The sequence below is a fragment of the Myotis nattereri genome, assembly GCF_964212035.1.
Source record: "Myotis nattereri genome assembly, chromosome: 3".
Lineage (NCBI taxonomy): Eukaryota > Metazoa > Chordata > Mammalia > Chiroptera > Vespertilionidae > Myotis > Myotis nattereri.
This window is the reverse complement of record NC_138077.1, coordinates 200,188,439-200,212,188: the sequence shown is the minus strand read 5'-3', so window position 1 is coordinate 200,212,188 and position 23,750 is coordinate 200,188,439. Positions and strand designations below refer to the sequence as shown.

At 44.9% G+C, this 23,750-nt stretch overlaps 2 protein-coding genes across 5 annotated transcripts in view; both read left to right on the top strand.

Annotated features, from left to right (window-relative positions):
• The window catches only part of DHDDS (dehydrodolichyl diphosphate synthase subunit), a 29,677-nt gene extending 14,940 nt beyond the window's left edge, over nt 1–14,737 (top strand). For 2 of the 4 annotated variants that reach the window (XM_081087214.1, XM_081087215.1), the window contains exons 7-9: nt 4,756–4,870; nt 7,165–7,272; nt 12,552–12,875. In XM_081087214.1, coding sequence (XP_080943340.1) covers nt 4,756–4,870; nt 7,165–7,272; nt 12,552–12,788 — 460 coding nt within the window. In that variant the 3' untranslated portion in view covers nt 12,789–12,875. Of the gene's footprint in view, nt 1–4,755; nt 4,871–7,164; nt 7,273–12,548; nt 12,876–13,811; nt 13,893–14,042 lie in introns of those variants that run through there. The other 2 variants (XR_013995731.1, XM_081087213.1) reach the window with 2 other exon arrangements.
• Nucleotides 13,812–19,547, top strand: HMGN2 (high mobility group nucleosomal binding domain 2). Its single transcript, XM_081087221.1, has 8 exons — nt 13,812–13,892; nt 14,043–15,310; nt 15,912–16,028; nt 16,980–17,024; nt 17,235–17,264; nt 17,563–17,613; nt 18,194–18,289; nt 18,692–19,547. Exons 3-8 carry the CDS (start codon nt 16,014–16,016, stop codon nt 18,725–18,727), a joined length of 273 nt encoding a protein of 90 aa, XP_080943347.1. The 5' UTR covers nt 13,812–13,892; nt 14,043–15,310; nt 15,912–16,013; the 3' UTR covers nt 18,728–19,547.
• Nucleotides 19,548–23,750: the final 4,203 nt, after the last annotated feature.

Genomic DNA, 23,750 nt, shown 5'->3' with positions numbered 1-23,750 from the left:
GGGGGTTAGGGCCATCTACCACCCATATAGTTGAAAATCCGTATATAATTACAGTTAGCCCTCTGCAACCTTGGATTCCTAACCATGGTTTGAAAATACAATTGACCCTTAAGCAACACGAGTTTGAACTATGCAGGTCTACTTATATGTGGAATCTGTAAGGGATACATGGCTGGTGTGGCTCAGTGGTTGAACGTCAGTCTATAAGCCAGGAGGTCATGGTTCGATTCCTGGTCAGGGCACATGCCTGGATTTCGAGCTCAATCCCCAGTAGGGGGTGTACAGGAGGCAGCCAATCAATTATTCTCTCTCATCACTGATTTTTCTATCTCTCCCTTCCTCTCTGAAATCAATAAAATATATATATATATATACTTAAAATAATAAAGGATGTATAAAAAATAGTAAGGGACAAATGTTTATGCTAGAAAGAAAGCTATTTAGCAAGCAGCTGTAATATGCATTCATGCCTAGGACTAGCTTTCTGATCTTGACTCCTAAATTCAGTGCACTTTATACTCATACCACATTCCAATAACTACTGACCTTTATCTTCTTTCTGCTTCTTGTCCAACAAGTTTTCCCATATCCATTTTCTCTGCCCTGCATGGTTTACTAACTTGACTATGAGGGGGTTAGTCATGCAGACATGGTGTAGGTTGGGCAGGGTCACCACTGTAAGGAGTCTGATGTCTCCACCCACCAGCTCAGGAAGCTTGGTGTTCAGCTAAGACTGGTCTAATCAGGACCTGAGGCAGTGCTCTTTACATTATTCAAATTTAGACAAATCTGCATTTATTACAAAGTCAATGAGTTAATTACAGTTAGGCTCTACCCTTCCAATAGCTATAACTTTTCTATTCTCATTACCATCATCCAGCTCCTCATTTTCCTTTCTTCCAAGGTATATATTTTTCAAATATATTAATGTTAGATTGGATTTTGAGTCTGGAATTACAGAAAAGGGATTAAGTTGAGCATAAAGGATAGTTAATAAACTCTTTTTCACTGAGTTACCTTGAACAGGTCACTTGACCCACTGTAGGTCTCTGTGTTTCTCTTAAAACAATAGTGTTAATAATACTAATAATTGCTAACATTTACTGAGCATTTACTCTTTGCCAGGCATCTGCCAGGTACTCCATATATGTTTATTTTACTTAACACATAGAGGCTATAAGGTAGATACTGTTCTTATCCCCATTTTTAAGATGAGAATATTGAGACACAAGGAAGTTAAGTAACTTGTTCAGGCCCACCTAGTTGGCAAAGCTTGGTGCCAGGATTTCAACCTGGCTCCAGGGCCTTGTTCTTTCATTCACTACTAGAAGCGTGGTGCACCGGTGTGGTCCCTCATCCTGGCCTGCAGGGATCAGGCCCAAACCTGCTCTCCAACATCCCCCGAGGGGTCCCGGATTGTGAGAGGGCGGTTCTCAAGTGACACACCCTAGAATCAGGCTCCCTCCTCTCTGGTTCCGAACCCGCCGCTGCCAAGTCACCGCAGCTCGGCAGCTCCTGCGTTGAGTGTCTGCTCCCTGGTGGTCAGTGTGCATCATAGCTACCGGTCAGACGGTCGCTTAGCCTTTTATATATATAGATGGAATACTTAGAGTGCCATATATAGGAAGGTTGACGTGAACAAAAATACAGTATAAAAATAAAAGTTACTGACTAATATTTATTGGATCTTATTATACGGTAGGTACTAGACTAAGAGTTTATTACACATATTCTCATTTCATTTTCATATAAGGTAGTGACTATTATTTGCCCCATTTTGTAAGTTCAATTAACTAAGGTTTAAAAAGGTTAGTTGACCCACCCAAAGTAATGTATGCTGTTAAATGAAACAGCCTGGACTCCAGTTAAGTGTATCTACCTCCAAAGTCTATGTTGTGTTTGTTTTTTTAAATAGTTTTTATTCGTTTCAGAGAAAGGGAGAGGTGGGGAGAGATAAAAACATCAATGATGATAGAATCATAGATCAGCTGCCTCCTGCATGCCCCACACTGGGGATTGAGTCTGCAACTGGGCGTGTGCTCTGCAACTGGGCGTGTGCCCTGACTGGGAACTGAATGAACTGTAACCTCCTGGTTCATAGGTCAGTGCTCAACCACTGAGCCACATTGGCTGGGCTGTTTTGTTTTATTTTTTTAAAAATATATTGGGGTGACATTGGTTAATAGGATCATACAGGTTTCAGTGTGGGTTTCTATGTCACAAGATCTGTATATTGCACTGTGTGCCCACCACCAAAAGTCAAATCTTCTCCCGTCACCGTGTATTAGGATCCCTTCACCCCTCACCCCTTCTCTCTGACAGCCACTACACTGCTGTTTGTGTCCACAAGTTTCAGTTTTATATCCCACAGATGAGTGAAATCAGATGGTTCTTAGCTTTTTCCGACTGGCCTATTTCACTTAGCATAATATTTTCAAGGTCCATCCGTGTTATTGCAAATGGCAGTATTTCATCCTTTCTTATGGCTGAGTAGCATCCATTGTGTGTATGTACCACATCTTCTTTATCCAGTCCTCTATCACAGGATACTTAGGTTGTTTCCATGCCTTGGCTACTATGAATAAGGCTGCAGTGAACATAGGGATGCATATATCTTTGAAAGTACATGTTTTCAAGTTTTTCAGGTATATACCCAGGAGAGGGGTTGCTGGGTGGTATGGTAACTCTATTCTTTTTTGAGGAATCACCAGACTGTTTTCCATAGTGATTGTACTAGTCTGCATTCCCACCAGCAGTTAATGAGGGTCCCCTTTTCTGCACAACCTCTACAACACTTGTTATTACTTGGTTATTACTTGTCATATTAACCAATGTCACCCCAATAAATTTTTTTAAAAGAACATTAAAAACACAAAACAGCCCAGCCAGCATGGCTCAGTGGTTGAGTGTCGACCTATGAACCAGGAGGTCACAGTTCGTTTGATTCTAGATCAGGGCACATGCTGGGGTTGCGGGCTCGATCCCCAGTGTGGGGCATGTAGAAAGCAACTGATCAACAATGCTCTTATCTAACAGGTGTGAGGTGGTATCTCATTATAATTTTGATTTGCCTTTCTCTACTTGCTAGTGAGGTTGAATATCTTTTCAAATATCTGTTGGCTGTTCATATGTCTTCTTGGGAGAGGTGTCTGTTCAGGTCGTCTGTCCATTTTTTTTTAATGTTTTTTATTGATTTCAGAAAAGGAGGGAGAGGGCTAGAGAGATAGAAACATCAATGATGAGAGAGAATCATTGACCGGCTGCCCCTGCATGCCCCCTACTGGGAATTGAGCTGTCAACCCAGGCATGTGCCCTTGGCCGGAATCGAACCTGGGACCCTTTAGTCCACAGGCCGACATTCTATCCACTTAGCCAAGCCAAACCGGCTAGGGCGTGTCTGCCAATTTTTTGATTGGGTTGTTTGTTTCTTTGTTTGGTGTTGAGTTTTATGAGTTCTTAATATATTTTGGAAATTAAACCTTTGTCGGAGCTACTGTTTGTAAATATCATCTCCTATTTGGTTGGCTGCCTCTTTGTTATGTGTATTTTAAAAAACAAGATGTTTCGCCCTGCCACTGTGGCTCAGCAGTTGAGCGTTGACTCAGGAACCAAGAGGTTGCCATTTCAATTCTCAGTTAGGACACATGCCCAGGTTGTGGGTTCAGTCCCTGGTGGGGGGCAAGCAGGAAGCAGCCAATCAATGATTCTTTCTCATCATTGATGTTTCTCTCCCTCTCTCTTCCTCTCTGAAATCAATAAAAATATCCTATATAATAAAAGCCTAGGTGGCGTCGTGCACTGTCATCACAAGATGGCTACCACAAGATGGTCACCACAAGATGGCTAGCAGGGGAGGGCAGTTGTGGACAATTAGGCCTACAGGGCAGGGCAGTTGGGGGCGATCAAGCCGGCAGGGGAGGGCAGTTGGGGGCGATCAGGCCGGCAGGGGAGCAGTTAGGCGTCAATCAGGCTGGCAGGGGAGCGATTAGGAGGCGATCAGGTCAGCAGGCAGAAGCGGTTAGGGGCAATCAGGCAGGCGAGCAGTTAGGAGCCAGCAGCCCTGATTGTGAGTTGGACATCCTCCAAAGGGTCCCAGATTGGAGAGGGTGCAGGCTGGGCTGAGGGATTACCCCCCCCCTGCACGAATTTTGTGCACTGGGCCTCTAGTATTTTAAATTTTAAAAAAAAAACAAGATTAAAAAAAATGAAAGTACTTACTATACTTTGTCAATTATCACTATTCTACTGGATCACAAATGAAGTATTTCTAAAATCTGTTTTTATTGATTTTTAGAGAGAGGGGGAGGGAGAGGGATAGAGAGATAGAGACATCAATGAGAGAGAAACATCTATCAGCTGCCTCCTGCATACCCCCTACTGGGGATCGAGCCCACAGCCCGGGCATGCACCCTGACTAGGAATTGAACGGGCAACCTCTTGGTTCCTGGGTTGACGCTCAACCACTGGGCCACACTGGCCAGGCAAAAACAAGATGCTTTAAGTGAAAACAGCACATTCTAGTGGGTGCATTTGGTTTAGGTCTTTGGCTAAATGACTTTGGGCAAACTAATCATCTTGTTTGAGCCTCACGTACCTTAATTAATTTATTAAGCATGTTTTGAGGGCCTCTGTGTACTAGGTAGTATTGACTAATATATTCGATGGTATTCTGTAATCTGGGAAGCCTTATGTCACCATGAGAAAAATCCAAAAAGAGATGTGTTCTTACCTTTGTCTCTTCTCCACTCACTTTAGCGATGTCTCTGAGTCTCTGCTTGATAAGTGCCTCTATACCAACCACTCTCCCAATCCCGACATCTTGATACGGACTTCTGGGGAAGTGAGGCTCAGCGACTTCCTGCTCTGGCAGGTAGGTAGTTTCTAACCACCATTCTGTTCATGTTAGCTAAAAACTGCATTGCACCCACAGAATGGATTAGAGTGGCTCATCCCCACTTCCAGCCATGCAGGCACAGAGAACCTTGTGGGGGAGAAGACCTAAAATCTGGAGAAATGTCAGTGTTTGCTATCCCTTTCTTATCTATCCCTGGCTATGAGAACCTGTGTGGTTCTTACTCTCTAACGTTCCTAGAGGACAAACATCAAGGCTAGTCCGCTGCGATGAAAACTTCACCTGTGCCCATGTTCAAGGAATTGGACTTCTGACTTTTGTCCCTGAGTATAATCTTCTGCCCTGGTAACCTACCAGGTATCCCAGCTCCTCTGGGATAGAACCTTGCTTTGCAGTTACTTGTTTGTCTCCTTCAGAATAAAGGGCTGCATCTATTCAAGCACAGTCCACAAGGGATATAAGCTAAATGCAAACTCTTTCTTAGGGGTCACTGTCTCTCAGCCCAGTTCCCCCAGTGTAGATAGTCCCCCAAAAGCTCAGAGTCAAATAAGTTTGTCTTTGCTCAAAAGTCTCTATCATTTGTTACCTTGGCTTCTGGGTACACATCACAGGGAAAGTCTTTGTTTATGGAGAGGTTGGAGGGAGAGTCTCAGCTTGGAAGCAATTCACATGATAAAATTCTAGAAATTCTAATGGACCATAGTCTTAAAAGTGAAATAACAAGATTTAGCTACTGAAGATACTTTCAGTGTTTGGCTATATTGAATGACGTATAGTGTGCCGCTTATGGTCCTGTGGCCTACTCTGCTGGTCAGATCATGTCTGGAAAGTTTATTTCTGGACACTGAGATTGAAGAGACTTCTTGGTAAACTTAGAGGTCTTACCAGAAGAGGCCAACCTGGATGGCAAGGAATCTAGAACTCACATCTTATAAAGAATGAGTGAAGGATAGTGGTCTGGAAAAGGGAAGCATGGTGACAGTTTTTTCCCTTGGGGAAAAGAAATATTGAGTTCCTGCTTTGTGCTGGGAATGTTACAGTGACCAAGTCAGAAATAATCCCTACTGTCCTAAAATGTATAGTTTGTTGGCAAAAACAAAGTGAACAAGTCATTACAACCTTGGCAACAGATAATAGGCCGCTCTAACTTGGCCTTCAGATATTTGAAAGAATGTCACTTTGAAGAAGCAGCAAACTTGTTCCAGAGAAAAGATCTGAGACCATGGTAGAAGTTTCAGGGGAGGTGGCATTGGTTTAGCATCACAAGCTATCCGACAACTAAAGTTATCCCCCGAGGCACTGAATTCCTGGGTACCCTAACAGTCCCCCCGCAGATGCTGTCAAGAATGTTCCAAAGGGACTCTCACATCAGTGGAGGTTATTAAAGTTCATCCAGCTCTGTGCTCTGACTGCTTTCTGTACATTCACTTGTTTAATTTTCATAGTACTTTAAAAACCAGATTTTTTTTTTTTAAACCTTTGCAGCAGACAGTAACTGCTCCAGGTTTGTCAATAGATGCATAAAAACCAGATATATTTATTACCCAGTTTTACAGTTGAAAGAACTGAGTCCCAGAGAGGTTAAGTAACTTGCCTCAAGTCAAAATAGAAGGTAAATGGGAGAGCCAGGTAGTCTGGCCCCAGAGCTCATGCTCTTAACCACTGTGCCACATTCTGCTTCTTAAAAATAACAATGGCAGTCCTAGCTGGTTTGTTTCAGTGGATAGAATATCGGCCTGTGGAGTAAAGGGTCCTGGGTTCAGTTCCGGTCAAGGGCTCAGTTGCAGGCTTGATCCCCAGCCCTGGTTGGGGCGCGTGCAGGAGGCAACCAATGCCTCTCTCACGTCGACATTTCTCTCTCTCTCCCCCCTCCCTTCCACTCTCTCTAAAAATCAATGGAAAAATATCCTTGGGTGAGGATTAACAAACAAATATTTTAAAAAAATAACAATGGCAGCTACCAATTGTTCACCACTGACTTTACGTGTGTTTCCCAGATGACCTCTAAGGACCAAGAGCCAAAATAACATAATCCAGATGTTATTTCATAGTCCTAAATTTGGCTCCTAGAAAAATCCCGGTGAAAATGTCAGTCTGGTATTTTAGTTCAGTCTTGCTACAGGCAGGTGATCTAACTGCCTCAGATGAGTGCCCCCTATTAGGGCTGGTGGCAGCAGCTGCATCTCAGGATGCCTGTGCGATCTCATCTCTGGGTTTCTTGTTCCTGCTCAGCCTCCCCCTCCTTTGGAACCCTGCCCAGGGATATGTCCAGCAACATGTTACTAAATTATCTTCCTCCTCCCTTTTTCCAGACCTCCCACTCCTGCCTGGTGTTCCAGCCTGTTCTGTGGCCAGAATACATGTTTTGGAACCTCTGTGAAGCCATCCTGCAGTTCCAGATGAACCATAGCATGCTTCAGGTTAGTTCCAGGTGAACCATAGCATTCATCAGGTATGATTCTAGAGCAGTGGTTCTCAACCTTGGCTGCACATTAGAATCACCTGGGAATCTTTTTAAAATCCTGATTTCTGGGCCTCATCCTCCAGAAATTCTGTTTCTTTGTTACTAATGTTGTGGCCCCACCCCATAACAAAGAAACAGAATTTCCAGAGGATGAGGCCCAGAAATCAGGATTTTAAAAAGATTCCCAGGTGATTCTAATGTGCAGCCAAGGTTGAGAACCACTGTTCTAGAGCCGTGGTCCGCAAACTGTGGCTCGAGAGCCACATGCAGCTCTTTGGCCCCTTGAGTGTGGCTCTTCCTAAGCCTTAGGAGCCCTAATTAAGTTAATAACAATGTACCTACCTATATAATTTAAGTTTAAAAAATTTGGCTCTCAAAAGAAATTTCAATCTTTGTACTGTTGATATTTGGCTCTGTTGACTAATGAGTTTGCCAACCACTGTTCTAGAGTGTGTGGCTCTTCCACAAATACCATGTGCGGGCGCGCATGTACAGTGCGATTGAAACTTCGTGGCCCATGCGCAGAAGTCAGTATTTTGTGGAAGAGCCACAGTCAAGGGGCTAAAGAGCCGTATGTGGCTCGCGAGCCGCAGTTTGCTGACCACTGTTCTAGAGGAACCAAAGCATGCTTCAGAGCTGGCCTGATGGAGGGGATGGAGGAAAAGGTGAGCATGCATTGACCATATACTAGATATATTCCACACACCTGCTAATAGGTATGTTAATAATGATGATAGTAGCTTTTACTTACTGTGTATTTACTATGTGTCAGGCACTCTGAATATTTTATATGCACTATTTCATTTAATACTCCCAAGAACCCAATGAGATAGGTATTATTAGCCCCATTTGTGCAAATGTATAAATCAAAATTATTTTATTAAGAACACAACCAATAAGAGATAGAACTTAGATTCAAATTACAAGTCTTTAATCTCTTTACTACAGCAACCCAGGGAAGACTTCTCAGAGAGATAGGCCATTATTCCCTGAAGGTATTAGCTTTGATCACCAGATCTTGAAACAGGTTTCATTAGGAGGCCGAGTCACCTGCATCTGACTAGGATTCTCAGTAATAATGGCAGTGTGTGTGGTGGTGGCAGCTAACATATTGAAGGTCTGCTTAGGTGTTTTCATGTGAGTTTTCTTATTTAACCCTTCTCAAGAAGCCACCGTGTGACCTAGGCCCAGTCCCTTCAGCCTTTGGTGTCCTTGTCTGAAGTGATCCTTTAGGATCTCCCCTGACTCCATCATCCTAACATTGATTTGCTGGTTCCTGGCACATAGGGGTCAGGCTTTGCCTTGGCTGGAGCCTCCCTGCCCAGCACTCAGTCTGGGGCTGCTCTGCTATTTGGAAGAAGTCTGAACTTCATAGAGCAACTTTAACCAGCTCTGTATTCCTTCCCTCTGTGGCTGGGTGGCCACATCCTTTCTGTCCTGCCAGAACATAGCTTATTTAGTCATAGCCACAAGTGGTACTGACAAAGAACAGCTAAACATTAACAGCAGGCACCAGGTTGGACCTATATTATCTCATTTTTCCTCAAACCACCCTGTGAGGTGGATACTGTCATCCCCATTTTGTAGATTAAGAATTAGGCTTAGCCCTAACTGGTTTGGCTCAGTGGATAGAGTGTTGGCCTGCGGACTGGGGGGTCCCGGGTTCAATTCCGGTCAGGGGCATGTGCCTTGGTTGTGGGCACACCCCCAGTGGGGGGTATGTGGGAGGCGGCTGATCGATGTCTCTCTCATCGATGTTTCTAGCTCTCTGACCCTCTCCCTTCCTCTCTAAAAAAATCAATAAAATATATTTTAAAAAAATAAAATAAAAAATCAATAAAATATATTGAAAAAAAGAATTAGGCTTAGACTGAAGCATTTGGCTCAAATAAAACTCTTATAAAAATATTTTTTATAAAAAGAATTAGCCATAGCTGGCTTGGCTCAGTGGATAGAGCATCGGCCTGTGGACTGAAGTGTCCCAGGTTCGATTCCAGCCAAGGGCACATGCCTGGATTGCGGGCTCCATTCCCAGTGTGGGGTGTGCAGGAGGCAGCCAATCAATGATTCTTTCTCATCATTGATGTTTCTGTCTCTCTCCTTATCCCTTCCTCTCTGAAATCAATAAAGAAATATATTTAAAAAATTAAAAAAAATAAAATAAAAAGAATTAGAGCCTAACCAGTTTGGCTTAATGGATAGAGCATCGGCCTGCAGACTCAAGGGTCCCAGGTTCCATTCCAGTCAAGGGCATGTACCTTGGTTGCGGGCACATCCCTAGTAGGGAGTGTGCAGGAGGCAGCTGATCGATGTTTCTCTCTCATTGATGTATCTAACTCTCTATCTCTCTTCCTTCCTCTCTGTAAAAAAAAAAACAATAAAGTATATAATAAATAAATTAATTAATTAAAATAAAAAAAGAATTAGGCTTAGAGAGGTGAGAGTTCTTTGGATAGGAACTTCTTGAATCCCAGAGCTCCAGGAGGACTCACTCTGGCCTGATCAATTATTCCATTACCTAATATTCTCCCCTAACCGTACACACTTCACCTTTATCCAAGTCCTCCCCATTGGTTAAAGCCCAGCTCAAACATTGCCTGTCCATGAGGTTTCACTGCTTCTTGACCTTCATAGCCATAATTTTTCTCTCCTCTGGGCTGCATGGCCTTTTCTCTTGCCTCCTTGATGGCCTTACTACATTCTACCTATAGTATGGGACTTTGTGTAGAGATCTGTGTCCTAATCAGCCTGTAAGCACATGGGTTGCTTACACTGTATCCTGAGCATCTCCCTATCCCCACATAAGGTCATGTACATAGGACCCATGGTTTCTCCTGACCAAGGCAACTCTCAAGCCTGTTTTAGTCTTCATAGCTCTATGTATGAGTTCATTACATAGCAGAAGAGTACCCTTGAATACCTAGAGGAGAATATTCCAGAATTTTCATTTATGCAGTAAACTTTTATTACTGAGAGGCCTTAGCAAATCACTTTCCTATTCTCAACCCCCATGTCTGTCTCCAACAGAAAGAACCTTCCTAGCTTCGTTGCAAGAGTCAAATGCAAGGGTCAAGTGCTTGTGCACATGGAAGATACAGTGGTACCTTGGTTCTTGAACTTAATTCGATCCGGAAGGCTGTTCAAGAAGCAGTTTGTTTGAAAACTGAATATAGTTCCCATTAGAAATAATGTAAATTGAAATAATCCATTCTAGTCCCTCAAATGATTCCATTTTAACCTATCTCAATTGCTTTTGATCATTGTTTTGTGAGCACTTTCACTGCCTTAGCAACATCAGCACTCATGATGGCCTCTTAATGTTTTAAAATTGTTCTAATTGTCAGTTTTGCCATGCCAAACTCAGTAGCTAGATTAAACATGGGAATACCTCTATCATACTTTATAATTACTTCTTTTCTTTTTAAATATGTTTTTATTGATTTTAGAGAGAGAGGAAGGAAGAGAAAGAGAAAGATAGAAACATCCATGAGAGAGAAACATCAACATCGATCAGCTGCCTCCTGTACACCCCCCACCAGTGATCGATCCCCTAATCTGGGCATGTACCCTCATGGGGAATCAAACCAGTGACTTCTTGGTTTATGGGTCGACACTCAACCACTGAGCCACACTAGCCGGGATTACTTCCTTTTATAAGCTCTATCGTTGTTCTCACAACTTTCTTTTTCACGTTGCTGCTATCACTAAACTTCTTAGGACGCATGGTGACTTACTGTATGTATTTAATAATAATAAGCAGCAACAAAAAATGATACGAAAATATTCCCAGCACAATTTCCTAAGATGTTAACAGCACGAGGTTTAGTGGTAAACTGACTCATACTCTTGAATTCTCTCTTTTGTTTGTTGCATAAGAAAACTGTGAGTAATCATACAGATGTCAGCATGAAAAGGCTGTCAGGTTGAAATCCAAGTTTTGTTCAACAACCAAGACATTTCTTTCATGAACAAATTATTCAAGATGGGAGGCATTTGAGACCTGAGGTGTAACTGTATTCCTTAAAGGATGAAGACAGCAATCCAGAGGTTTACAGGCTGAGTAGAACAGAGACATGTACAAAAAGACAGTTATATAGGTGGAGTTATGTGGTAAGAGTCACCAGAGTATAGGATACCAAGTTGGGAGCAAAGCAGTTTCTCACTTGGCTTTGGCACGACGTACAGCCCGTTAAAGTGGCAGGAGCAGAATGCATCAGTGAGGAACAGAGGGCCTTGGTTCTGCTCCAAAGGGATTTCCCCTCCCCACGAGCATCCTCCCTGCCCTCCTGGGAGCACATGGTCAGTCAGTTGAGTATTTCACACATACAGGATGCCCCAAGTGCCAGAGGAAAAGCCACAATTTCTGCCCTCTAAGAGTTTATGACTTATTTGTCTGGAGATATACACAGGGTATAAGAAGTGCTGCTGGGCGTATGATCGCCCACCTGACGTCAGAGCGAGTTCCAGGGGCCCTGAGGGCTCAGTGGAACCTTCAAGGGCTTATTTTCTAACAGGAAAAGTAGATTGTGGACTGTGGACATTAAGACTTATTCTACTGGCAGAAATCAATAAGTGGCTTAAGAGTGCTGAGCAGAAAGATCATTTGCTGGAAGAATCAGCTGGTCCCCATACGGTAGGTAGGCAAGTCTGGAGCCTAACTCTGAAAAAATAGCTTAAAAAATTAGGAGAATGGCACCCTTAGGGTGACCTGGGAAACCAAAGGCAATGATGCCATGGATGTGTCCCAAACAGGAAATAGAACCTTCCTTTACAGTAGATAATATAACGTTAAAATTGCTGTTTGTTTGAAAGCCTGCTAATATGCTAGAGAGGGTTTTGCATGTATTAGCTCTAATCCTTAAAATCACTCTTCAAGGTAGGCACAACCCCCACTTTACAGATGAAGAAATGAGGTTAGGAGAGGATTTACTCAAAGCCACAAAGCTAGATGGGGGAACCAGAAATCAGATCTATCCATACTCGCTGGTTCCCTAAGTGCAAACCTGAGAATTTTAAGAAATACAGATGCTTCCACCCAAAACAAACCAAGATGGACCCAGAACTTCCACTGCCCCATGTCAACATGGGCACCACCCATCACACACCTACTGCCTGACCTTTCCAAATCTCATACAATTTCCCCAGTGTTCTACTTAACTTGGCCTGCCCTGTGCCCCACCCACACCTAAAAATGATCTCCAGTGATCTCCCCCAACTCCCACTTTTCTTTAGCAGAAGGCCCGAGACATGTATGCAGAGGAGCGGAAGAGGCAGCAGCTGGAGAGGGACCAGGCTGCAGTGACAGAGCAGCTGCTGCAAGAGGGGCTCCAGGCCAGTGGGGACGCCCAGCTCCGACGGACACGCTTGCACAAACTATCAGCCAGACGGGAAGAGCGAGTCCAAGGTTTCCTGCAGGCCTTGGAACTCAAGCGGGCTGATTGGCTGGCACGTCTGGGCACTGCATCAGCCTGAGTGAGGCTGGCCTCCTGCTACTTTGCCCTGCCCTCCACCTCTAGGGCCCCACTCCTATTCTTTTCTTGAAGGGTACCTCCCTCCTGATGAATTGTGTTCCTTTTGCTTGGCAGGGAGCCCAGTTTATGGTGGCCATAGATACCTTTGGGTTGCCTGGGACAGTGGCCCCTTGGGAGTGTTGAGGGTGAGTCTCCAACAAATACACTAAATTTAGCTCCACCAATAGGTTTGGAAAGCAGGGAGCCCCAGATCTTCTGCTGCCTGCTCCTTCCGCCTTTGCCACCTCTACCTGTGCTTCTAGATGCACTTCACTTCCCCCCACCCCCCAGCACATCCTTCACCACCCAGTTGTGGGGAAGAGGTCTCCCCAGACCCTCACCCTTTACCCATCCATCTTAGCTTTCCATCCGACTTTCACAAAAGATTTGGCTCCATCTCAGATCTGCTGGTAAATAGCTAATAGGCAGCCGGCGTCATTTGGGCAAGGAAGAAGGAGAGATGGAAAGAAAATTTGCCCATCTGCTGGTCCTCCCCCTTGGCTCTCCACCTGGGATTTGCTATTGAATCTCTACCCCCTCCCACCATGCAGTGCTGATTGCTCACTGAAAGGCTCAGCGCCCCCAATGGCACAGAAGCCTGGCGGGTGATTACAATCCAATTACCTATTGTCGACTCAGCCCACACAAGCTTTCCTCCTCCTCCTACGGGGCTCGGGCCAGGCTCCAGGGTAAAAGAAGGGCCTTATAGGCCCTGGTGAATCTAGTCCAGCACAGGCCTCTTCCCTGAAACACATCAGAACCAAGAACACGGAAAGAACACTTCCCAACCGACTGCCTCCTGCCCTCACCATCTCAGACTCCGTCTCCCACCTCCTCAGAGTTTGGAGGCCTGGCTTCCTAAGTAGGCCCTGAGACCATTTATTCTTAGCATGTCAGAGTGTCAGCTTGTGAGGGCCGTGGCTGCCCATAAGGAAGAAGAGGGTTGAGTCAAGAGCTGTGTCCTTTCCCTTACCTCTCCTGCCAGGCCTCACTGCAGAGATGCTGAGAGGATTCATGCCTTTGAAGGGGGCAACTCTGCTTCAGGTGCCCAGAGCAGCAAGCACCGGTCAGTAATACCAACCAATGGCTACTCTTCAGTCTTCCCATTTTACTTTCTGCAAACTGTTTCTCCAGCACCTCCCTCTAGGGGAGGGATGGGGTCTTGCAAGCAGTGCTGCCAGTATACTCTTTAACCCCTGACTTTCCTATACTCTAGTCTCCCTACCTTCCTCTGCCTAAATACGTGGTACAAGAGAATCAAGTTGGAATGGCAGACACTGCGATTGAGAAGTGGATTGATGCACCCTCTGGCAAGCCTCCCTCACACCTGGCACAGGGTTCCCAGAGAGCAGGTGCTGTGCATTTTGCATCTTGACAATGGGGCAGTTGACAGCCTTAATTAGGGAGGCATGAATTATGGGGCTATAACGCAGAGCCCTACAATTAAGGGAATGGGACTGGAGGCAGCAAGCGGAATCTGCCCTGTGAGCATGGCCGAGTCTTGTCTCTTCTGGGTTTCCCCTAATATGATTGGGGTGCAGAAGTGATTAATGAGGCTGGTATCTCTCTCTGGCCTGAGGTCCTGTATGCTGGGAAAGGTAGGCAGAGTGGGATGGGCAGGGAGCCCCAGGAGCACTGTAGAGGTGGGAAGAAGAGGCAGGCCTCTGCTGCCCAGAAGCAGGGGATGCAGATAGTTGCTTTGGCCGCATTGTGGTTGCTTTCTGCAGATATTTGTACCAACCAGCTCCAAGCCTTGCCTCAATAAATTAGGTGGGACCTACTTAGATATCCTCCCACCCGTGAGCCAAGCCCCCACTTGAGGATATTGATCGTGTTCTTGTGCTCCCCCGGGTGTCACATAGGAATTTAAGAACTCTTAGATGTAAGACTTGCTTGCTAACAGTGCGACAGAACAACTTGTTTTGCTGCTGCAATTGTCTACCTTCCTCAGGTGCACCTGGCTACCTCCAGGATCCCTAGCTTTGGGGGCGTGTGGGGTAGGGGAGCCAATGGAAGAACCCTTTTGCCATCACACCACCTGTTCCTCTACTTGTTTCCTAATCCCCGGACGCTTTCCTCCACCCTCCTTTCCTCGCGCAAGTGAAAGGAAGCCAGCCTGCCAGTGTGGAAGGAGGGATTTCGCCAGCTGCGTTTGCAGCGCCCAGGCTTGGTGGCCGCGTCGGGTGGGGGCAGCTGAGCTCGTCTCCGAAGCGGGTGGAGCGTAGGGGGAGGGGAGTGCTGGTAGCTGGCGGCGGATCTCCATCACTCGGTGACAGGGTCCTGAGGTCGAGAATCCTGGAACCTCTAAGAGCTACCCGAGGCTTTGGCGGGGGGCTTCGTTGATATTTGGGGAGGCTGCAGGACAACGGGTGCTGAAAGGACAGCTCCTACCTGCCCCACTGCGCCCGAAAGTAACCTCTCCGTGTAGTCTCCCTCCGAACTCCCACTCCACCTCCAGTCCCCTGTTGGTGGGCTGCCTTCCAGGTGAGATGCACGGAAAGCTTCCTCCGAGTGGCAGCTTGGAACGATGCACGTACGGCTGCGCCAAGCTGGCTTCCCCGCTCTTTCCCACTTCGGCGTTAGCTTTGGCCTTGGGAACTGCAGCCTGTGCCTCCAAGCCGCGCGCTTTCTCCCGCCTCCGGCGGAGACGGGCGGTGCGGCCAGGCCTTGAAAACCCTTCTTCTGGGGCCCCCAGCGGGAACAGGAAGGAAAGCGGCTGAGATGGCTCTAAGTGGCGCACAGCTTGGAGAAGTGGGTAGCTCGGTTGCATAAGGTGGAAGGAACTTGGTAGTTTGCAAAAGCCGGCTCTTGAGATACCGAAATCCAGAGCCCGCGGGCTGGCACCCAACCCCCCCATTTATTGCCTTCGACGCGCGCCTCCCCCACTGCGCCCCCACCCCCAAAGCGCGCCACCGTCTCGCGCGCCCTCCCCCTACACCCCCCTCCTCACTCCCTCCAGAGGAGGTGAGTTTAAACCCCGCCCACGTGACCCCAGCTGGGCCAATGAGCGGCGGCGGGAGGTGAAATCCGGTTCTAACCGGTCCGGGGCTCCCAGCGCTATAAAAACTTTATAAACCCCCCGGAGCCCTAGCAGTGTGAGGAGACGAGATCGACCCCCGGACCGAGCAAGGCTCGCGCGCTGCTGCATCCCCGCGTCCCGCTCGGACGTCCCGCCACCATCGCCATCATGCCCAAGAGAAAGGTACGTGGCGCGAGGGCCCCAGGCGCCGGGCTGCCACTACCGCCGCCTTCACCGCTGTCGCCGCCGCCGCTTGCCCGGCTTTGGGGCGCGAGGCTCGGCGCTGGGCTGGAGCAGGCTCTGCCCCTACCGCCGGCACTCGAGACGGTGTCAGGTGGCCCCCGGGTAACCCTGCGCGTCTCGGCTGCCCGCGGGCGCCAGAGGCCATATTGGAGGAGCGGCGGCCGCGGCGGGAGGAGCCATGTTGGTGGCTGTTTACCCCGCTCCCCTCGGGCTAGACGTGCCCGCCCCGCGCCCCCTCCCCCATCGGCACCCCCCCTCCCCGCGGGCGGGCAATTCAAACGCGAAAAGGCGGGAAGGCGGTGCTTGGGGTTGGCGGGCGGGGTAACGCGCTGCCGCCAAAAAAACCGCCGCCGAGAGGAGGCGGGGCTACACCGCGAGGCCCCGCCTCCTCCCAGGGCCCGGGCGCACGGGACTCGCTACGCTGCCGCCCACGAATTCCCCGGGCTGCGCGCGAGCCTCACGTCTCCCGCCCTCGACGGCTGCCATAGCAACGGCGCTCGGGCCCCGCCTCCGGACGGGTTTGTTTGCACCCGCTGCAGCTGTTGCTTCTGCTGCTGCTGGTGCGGCGGCGCAGGCTGCGCGGCCCTGCACTGCACTCCGCGCTCCAGCTCAGCGCGTTTCCCTGGGGCCGCTTGGCCGAGACTGGGAAGGCTGAGGTTCCGACACCCTGCGAGCTTTGGGCTGGATTTGGCATGATGTGTACACAAATAAGCACGCCCACAGTTCCTAAGCACTTCGGGTATTTGCATAGAAGGCGCGGGTGCTAAACACTGACGATTTGTGTATCCTACAGAAGTTGTGTGTAAGACTACTTTTAATTTTTTTCCTTTGGACTGTGTTAAGCTTAGTGAGTCATTAAAAATTACTGAGTTTCTGTTTTGTTTTTTATAGGCTGAAGGGGATGCTAAAGGAGATAAAGCCAAGGTGAAGGACGAAGTAAGTCTTTTTTATTCTCTTCTTTTGAAGTCTTACAGAGCTTTGGGCTTCTCTGGTGGTAATTAACCATACCCTTATTCCTGAATTTGCCTAAGTAAGCTCTCTTCACATCCTATAGTCCAGAAAACATTGGCACTAAGACTCTTGTTTTTCTTAAGTGGTTGGACTATTTTATTTCTAACTGTCTCATTTTTCTATTTTTTAAAATAGCCACAGAGAAGATCCGCCAGGTTATCAGCTGTAAGTATGTCTGCTTTTAAATTTTCACCTTTATTCCTGAAACTAGCTTCCCATGAGTGATGGTCGGTGGCTGGTTTTAATGAGCTGTGGACTCTCACCCATTCGAGATTCACTGGTTGGGAAATTTTCATGGCTTATAGTCAAAGTGGAACACTCCTGCTTGTTACTTCTGAAGATTGGACATTTTAATGGGAAGTCAGCCACAAAATCTTTATGAAGTATGGAAAATTTGGTTGTAGTTTGTTTTCTTTGGCTCATCATACTAATGTTGTCTTCCCCTCTCTCCTCCAAATAAAAGAAACCTGCTCCTCCAAAGCCAGAGCCCAAGCCTAAAAAGGCCCCTGCAAAGGTGAGTGGGACTGGGGACAAGGTGTTTCTAGGAGTCGCATAAGGCTGAGCAGGATTTCATGTTGTTCACGGGAGATCTGCTATATAATAACTTCATCTGTTGGCACAAAGTTGAGATATATGACAAAGTTAACAGGACTGGGCCTTATAATTATGCCCTAATTGTTCACTTTCACAAAAATGAAAACTGTCCTTCAGTATCTTAATGCAGCATAATAATGGTGACTCCATTAATGGATATTCTGAATTGTTTTGATAGCTTGACTTATCCCTGAGATTTGTATATCAAGAACTATCATTAGTTTAGAAAAATTGCACTTCTTCAGTATTTAACCTCCCAAGTTTTAAGCTATCTTATTCTATCCTATTTATACTCAGATAAAAAATTCTATATACTTAGGACCACAGAATATTATAGATCATTTGGCCTAGTTTTGATCAATTGTTTTATCAGTGGGAGAGGGTTTATAGTTTGTATGTTATCTTTTATAAACAATCCTGCCTTGTACAGAACTTTGTAGGCCACACATTGGTAATATGAAATTAGGAGAAACAGCTTTTTTCTTTCTCCCGTCTTTTAGAAGGGAGAGAAGGTACCGAAAGGGAAAAAGGGGAAAGCTGATGCTGGCAAAGATGGGAATAATCCTGCAGAAAATGGAGATGCCAAAACAGACCAGGTACAACTGCTACCTCATTTGATATTTGCAACCATAGTAAAACGAAGACTTATATTTTTGATATTTATTTTATATATTTAAATGCCATTTAACAAAGAAAAATCAACCAAAATATGAGTTCGCGTGTCCCTTCTGACACGTGTCATAGGTTCGCCATCACTGTTATGGAGTTTTGAAGCTGAGAATAACCTCAGATCTTCTAATGCTGATTTGTTCCCTACCCTGATTTTAGCAAAGTTTCCTACCAAGCCATTCTCAAAAGAAGTACTAAGTCTCAGTTTCAGAGTATCTGAAACCTGAGCTTTGGCTGGCCCAGGAGCAAAATAATGTTATATATGGGATGTGGGTGAAGATAGTCTCAAACTCTTATGTGTTGTACTAATCTGTCTATTTTTCTTTTAGGCACAGAAAGCTGAAGGTGCTGGAGATGCCAAGTGAAGTGTGTGCATTTTTGATAACTGTGTATTTCTGGTGACTGTACAGTTTGAAATACTATTTTTTATCAAGTTTTATAAAAATGCAGAATTTTGTTTTACTTTTTTTTTTTTTTTTAAAGCTATGTTGTTAGCACACAGAACACTTCATTGTTATTTTTGGGGGGAAGGACATATAGTACTAATAGAATATCTCCAAAGCTGGACTGACATGGGGGGGAAATACCTTTCCCTTCTAGTTTTGAGAAACTTCCTCTTGGTTCCTGGGAGGAGGGATCTCTTGATGTTGACACACATTAGCCATCGTGGCACAAACACCTTGTCGTGTGGGAAAACTAAAATTCATTTTTATGTCCTTTTCTCCCTCTCCACTTTAAGCATAGACTTTGGCTCTCTTAAGCCCAGAGACCTATTGGGACCTGACCCAAAAAAATTTATTTCCAGTATGTTGGGCAATCTGGACTTTCCAGTGTCACTATTGAGATGGCATCCCTCAAAAGAGCAGCAGTTCCTTTTTAGATTGTGGATCTACAGATTGATATTCTCTGCCATTTTCATTTCATTTCCTGAAAGTCAGGGTCGGCTTGTGAAAAGTTGTTAAACAACATGCTTAATGTGAAATGTCAACCCTCACTCTAAACTTTCCCTGTTCAGAGCATCAGATGAAGACTTCATTGGGTTTTATAGTGGCTTTCTGATTTTGGTAGTTCATTGAAGAAGGGAGTTTGAAGTTGTTGTATACTGTTAACGATTGTCTGCCCATGTCCTGCCTGAAATACCATGATTGTTTATGAAAAGTATCTTTAATAAAGCTGGATACAGTTTGGCTTGGAATGCTGCCTCTAATCTTTTCCCATTAGTGGGGGAGCCTGGTTTCTCCAAGTCTAAGGACAGGACCATTCTGGTGTGAGGTGTAAAGGTTCCATGTACAGTCAATCTGTAATAGTGAACAGCTCTGTCCTATTGATAATACAGTTTGAGGTGGAGTTAGGAAGATCCCGGAAGCAGTAAGTAGACAAGTAGTGCAAGGCTGGGAGCCCAGACGTGGTTTTTGTACTTGGTCGTGCAGCATTATCTGCAGTGTACTTTCTTGGTAGATCTAAGATTTCAGCCTGATAGTTAACAGCAAAATAGCCTCTACAGTTCACATGTAAGATTTCTGTAAAATTAACGTTAATAGATCCAATTATAGTCCTTGTGTCAGGAGAAAGTGCTTCTGTGTCTGTATACACTTGACCATAAGATGAAGGCAGATGGCAGTCTGCTTTCAAGCAGACCTTAGAGTCTTCTGTGAATTGATTAAACTCTTGTCCTTACTGGTGAATTGTAGCTCCAAAAATGAAGCCATTAATGGAGACTTTGATTGCTTTAGTTTGGAGATTCTGCAGAGAGCCCCTTTCCTCCAGGGAAATAGGAAGTTAATCTATTAGGAAATAGAGCTTGTAATAAATTCATCACAAATCGCCTCTTTTTTTGAGGGAATTAAGTAAATTGGACATTACCGGGGGGGGGAAAAACACCTTGACATTGCTGAGTTGTTTTTTTTTATCTGCTTAGTCAAAACTGTCATACCAGTTAAGCTCTTCCTTGGTAGGTTTTCTATCTGATCTTCAGTCTTGGGACAATTGTGTAATGTAAGTTAACACCATTTTTATGGATGAGGAAACGGGCTCGGATGAAGAAACTTGTTCAAGGTTATGTGTACATCTAAAGAGTAGCGGTTATGTGTACATCTCATGAGTAGTCAGGATTCAAACCCCCAATTGTGTCAAAAATTTCTGACTTCTTCTTGGGAGGCCCCTTTTGTATAAAGTATAATTTGTCCACTTAAGTAATTTTTAGCCATTTGCCTTCATTCTTGAAATAGTTCCAGGTTGTAATGATTAATTTTTATTGGGGGAGGGGGTATCTTCCAGAGTGGAACCATTACAGCTGTTAGGAGTAGGGGTTCAATAGCTTGGTATTTGAGGAAATGGGGGTTACTTTATCAATATCTGTATGAGTTCAGATTCAGTAAAACGTGGTGAGCCTGTGGACTATGTTAGAAGCTCTGCTACGTGCTCATTTAATGTTTAGGTCAGTCCTATATAGATTATCCTCATTTTATAATTAAGAACCAGACTCATAATTGGCTGAGGTTAAACTCATTAGTAACCCTCTTTTTCTGTTACCTAGAAATTAGGATAGGTAGGGTGAGCTTAATTTTTTTAATATTTTTTTTTATTGATTACAGAGAGGAAGGGAGAGAGAGAGAAACATCAACGATGAGAGAATCATTGATCAGCTGCTTCCTGCATGTTCCACGCGGGATCAAGCCCACAACCCAGGCATGTGTCCTGACCGGGAATCGAACCGTGACCTGGTTCATAGGTTGACGCTCAACCACTGAGCCACGTCAGCTGGGCTGAGCTTAATTTTTTGTTTTCACTTCCTGGAAAATGTTTACTGATTTGACTGTCTGTAAAAGTGGACTCCCTTCCCCTGAGCCCTGTCTCAAGCCCATTCTTACCCATCTCAGGAAGAGTCACCAGTAACCTACATTAGGATGCTTTGGGGGGGAAAGACTTAATGAGGATTTATCTCAAGACAAGTTCTGAGGTAGGGTTGTTCTACGGGTCTTTACAGCCTGTGTCCTCTGCTGCCCTCAATATGTCCAACCACCTCACCAAGTCCGCTGCTTCAGGCCTCAGCTTGACAAAAAATGTCCAGAGGCAGAAGACTTCTACTTTTTTTTCTCAAGAATAGTGAACCCTGCCCGGTGTGGCTCCATTGGGTGTCATTCTGCACTGAAAGGTTGCTGGTTTAGTTCCCCATCAGGGCACATGCCCCACAGCCCATCAATGTTTCCCTCCCTCCCTAAAAAGCAATTTTAAAAATCTTAATAAAAAAATAATTATTTCCGAAAAGCCCCTTGGCCACCCAAGTTTCAGTGGGCAGAACTGAGTTGCCTGTGTACTCCTAAACCAATCGTGGCCAAAGGGATGAAAGCAGAGTGTTTAGGGTTCAGCTATTGGAATTAAATAAAGGAGGGAAAGGGCTATCTTAACCCTGACGGAGTGGACAGTCTTCCTGCCATGCTTGGATCCCATGCTCTCTCCAGGCCTCACCTTGTTCAGCTTCTTTTCCCACTGCTGAGCACAAGCCCCACCCTTTTTAAAAATTGAGCTATAATTCACACCATAAAATTCACTTTTAAAGCAAACAGTTGAGTGGTTTTTAGTATCACTACTAATTCCAGGATATTGTCATCACTCCAAAAAGAAATCCCACACAAAAAGAAAGTCACTTGCCCTAGCCGCTTTGGCTCACTGGATAGAGCGGTGGATTGAAGGGTCCCAGGTTCAATTCCTGGTCAGGGCACATGCCCGGGTTTTGTTTCTCTGAAATCACATGTGCCTTCTCTGAAGTCAATAAAAATATATACTTAATTTTTTTTTAAAAAAGTCACTCTTGTCCCTCCCCCCAATCCTAGGCCATTAAATCTATTATAGACTGGCCTTTTCTAGACATTTCATCTAAATACAATATGTAGTCTTGTAAGTGGCTTCTTTGATTTAGCATAATGTTTTCTCATCCATGTCATACTATGTATTCCTTTTATTGCCAAATGCCTGGTAATATGGATAATATTTCATTTACTCATTGATCAGTTAGGTGATGGATATTTGAGTCATTTCTACTTTTTGGGACATTTATAAATACTATGAGTATTACATATAATTTTCATGTGGACATATTTCAATTCCTGTGGTCATAGACCTCAGAGTGGAATTGCTGGGTAACAGAGTACTTATGTGTTTAAATTTTGAGAAACTGCCAGGCCATTTTTCCATATCATTTTATATTCCCACCAGCGATATATGAGGGTTCTAATTTCTTCCTGTCATAGAGACACATTTTCTCTCCTGTTTTTTTATTAGTAATATTTCATTGTGGTATTGATTTGTATTTCCTTAATGACTTGGATGTTGGGCAACTTACCATATGCTTATTGACCATTTGTATATCTTTTTTTTTTTTTTTTTAGAACTATCAAATTCCTTGCTCATGTTTAAATTGGGTTATTTTTATTGTTGAGGTACAGGAGTTCTTTATATGTTCTGGATACTAGTTCCTTATCAAATATATGATTTTCAAGTGTTTTCACCCATTCTGTGAGTTTTCTTCACTTAATTTGATAGTGTCCTTTGACTCAACAATTCTTAATTTTTTATATGATTTTATTGATTTCAGAGAGGAAGGGAGAGGGGGAGTTAAAACATCAATAAGAGAAGAGATACATCGATTAGTTGCCTCCTGCATTCCCCCCTACTGAGGATCAATCCCCCAACCCAGGCCTGTACCCAAACTGGGAATCGAACCAGTGACCTCATGGTGCATGGGTCAACACCCAACCACTGAGCCTCACCGGCCAGGCCAATTTTTAATTTTGATGAAATCCAGTTTATTTAATTTTTTGTTGCTTGTGCTTTGGTGTCATATCTAAATCCATTGCCTATCCCAGGGTCATAACAATTTATACCTATGTCTTCGAAGAGTTTTAAATAACTAGCTTTTAAATTTAAGTCTTTGAACCATTTTGAATTAGTTTTTTTATGTGGTATGCAGTAGGACTCCAAGCATTTCCTCCTGTTATAAACTGTTCTAGTCCTAGCCGGTTTGGCTCAGTGGATAGAGCATCAGCCTGCAGACTGAAGGGTTCTGGGTTTGATTCCAGTCAAGGCCACATGCCCGGGTTGTGGGCTTGATCCCCAGTAGAGGGCATGCAGGAGGCAGCCGATCAATGATTCTCATCATGGATGTTTCTATCTCCTTCTCCCTTTGTCTCCGAAATCAATAAAAATAAAAAGTATTTTTAAAAAAACTGTTCTAGACTGCTTTCTGGGCCTTCCACTTTCTAAGACATCATTTGTCTACTTTTAGGCTCTGTGATCTTTCCTCAAATCCCTTTGAGACCCCCTTCTCAACAGATTCTCCCTGTGATGTCACTCATTGACAACATTTTCATCTCCTGCCCACATCTTGAG

Excerpts from the sequence above, each read along its gene's own strand:
- HMGN2 (XM_081087221.1), top strand. Across the intron at positions 17,265-17,562 it reads GATCCGCCAGGTTATCAGCT|AAACCTGCTCCTCCAAAGCC; the intron begins GTAAGTATGTCT and ends TCCAAATAAAAG. Across the intron at positions 18,290-18,691 it reads GAGATGCCAAAACAGACCAG|GCACAGAAAGCTGAAGGTGC; the intron begins GTACAACTGCTA and ends TTTTTCTTTTAG.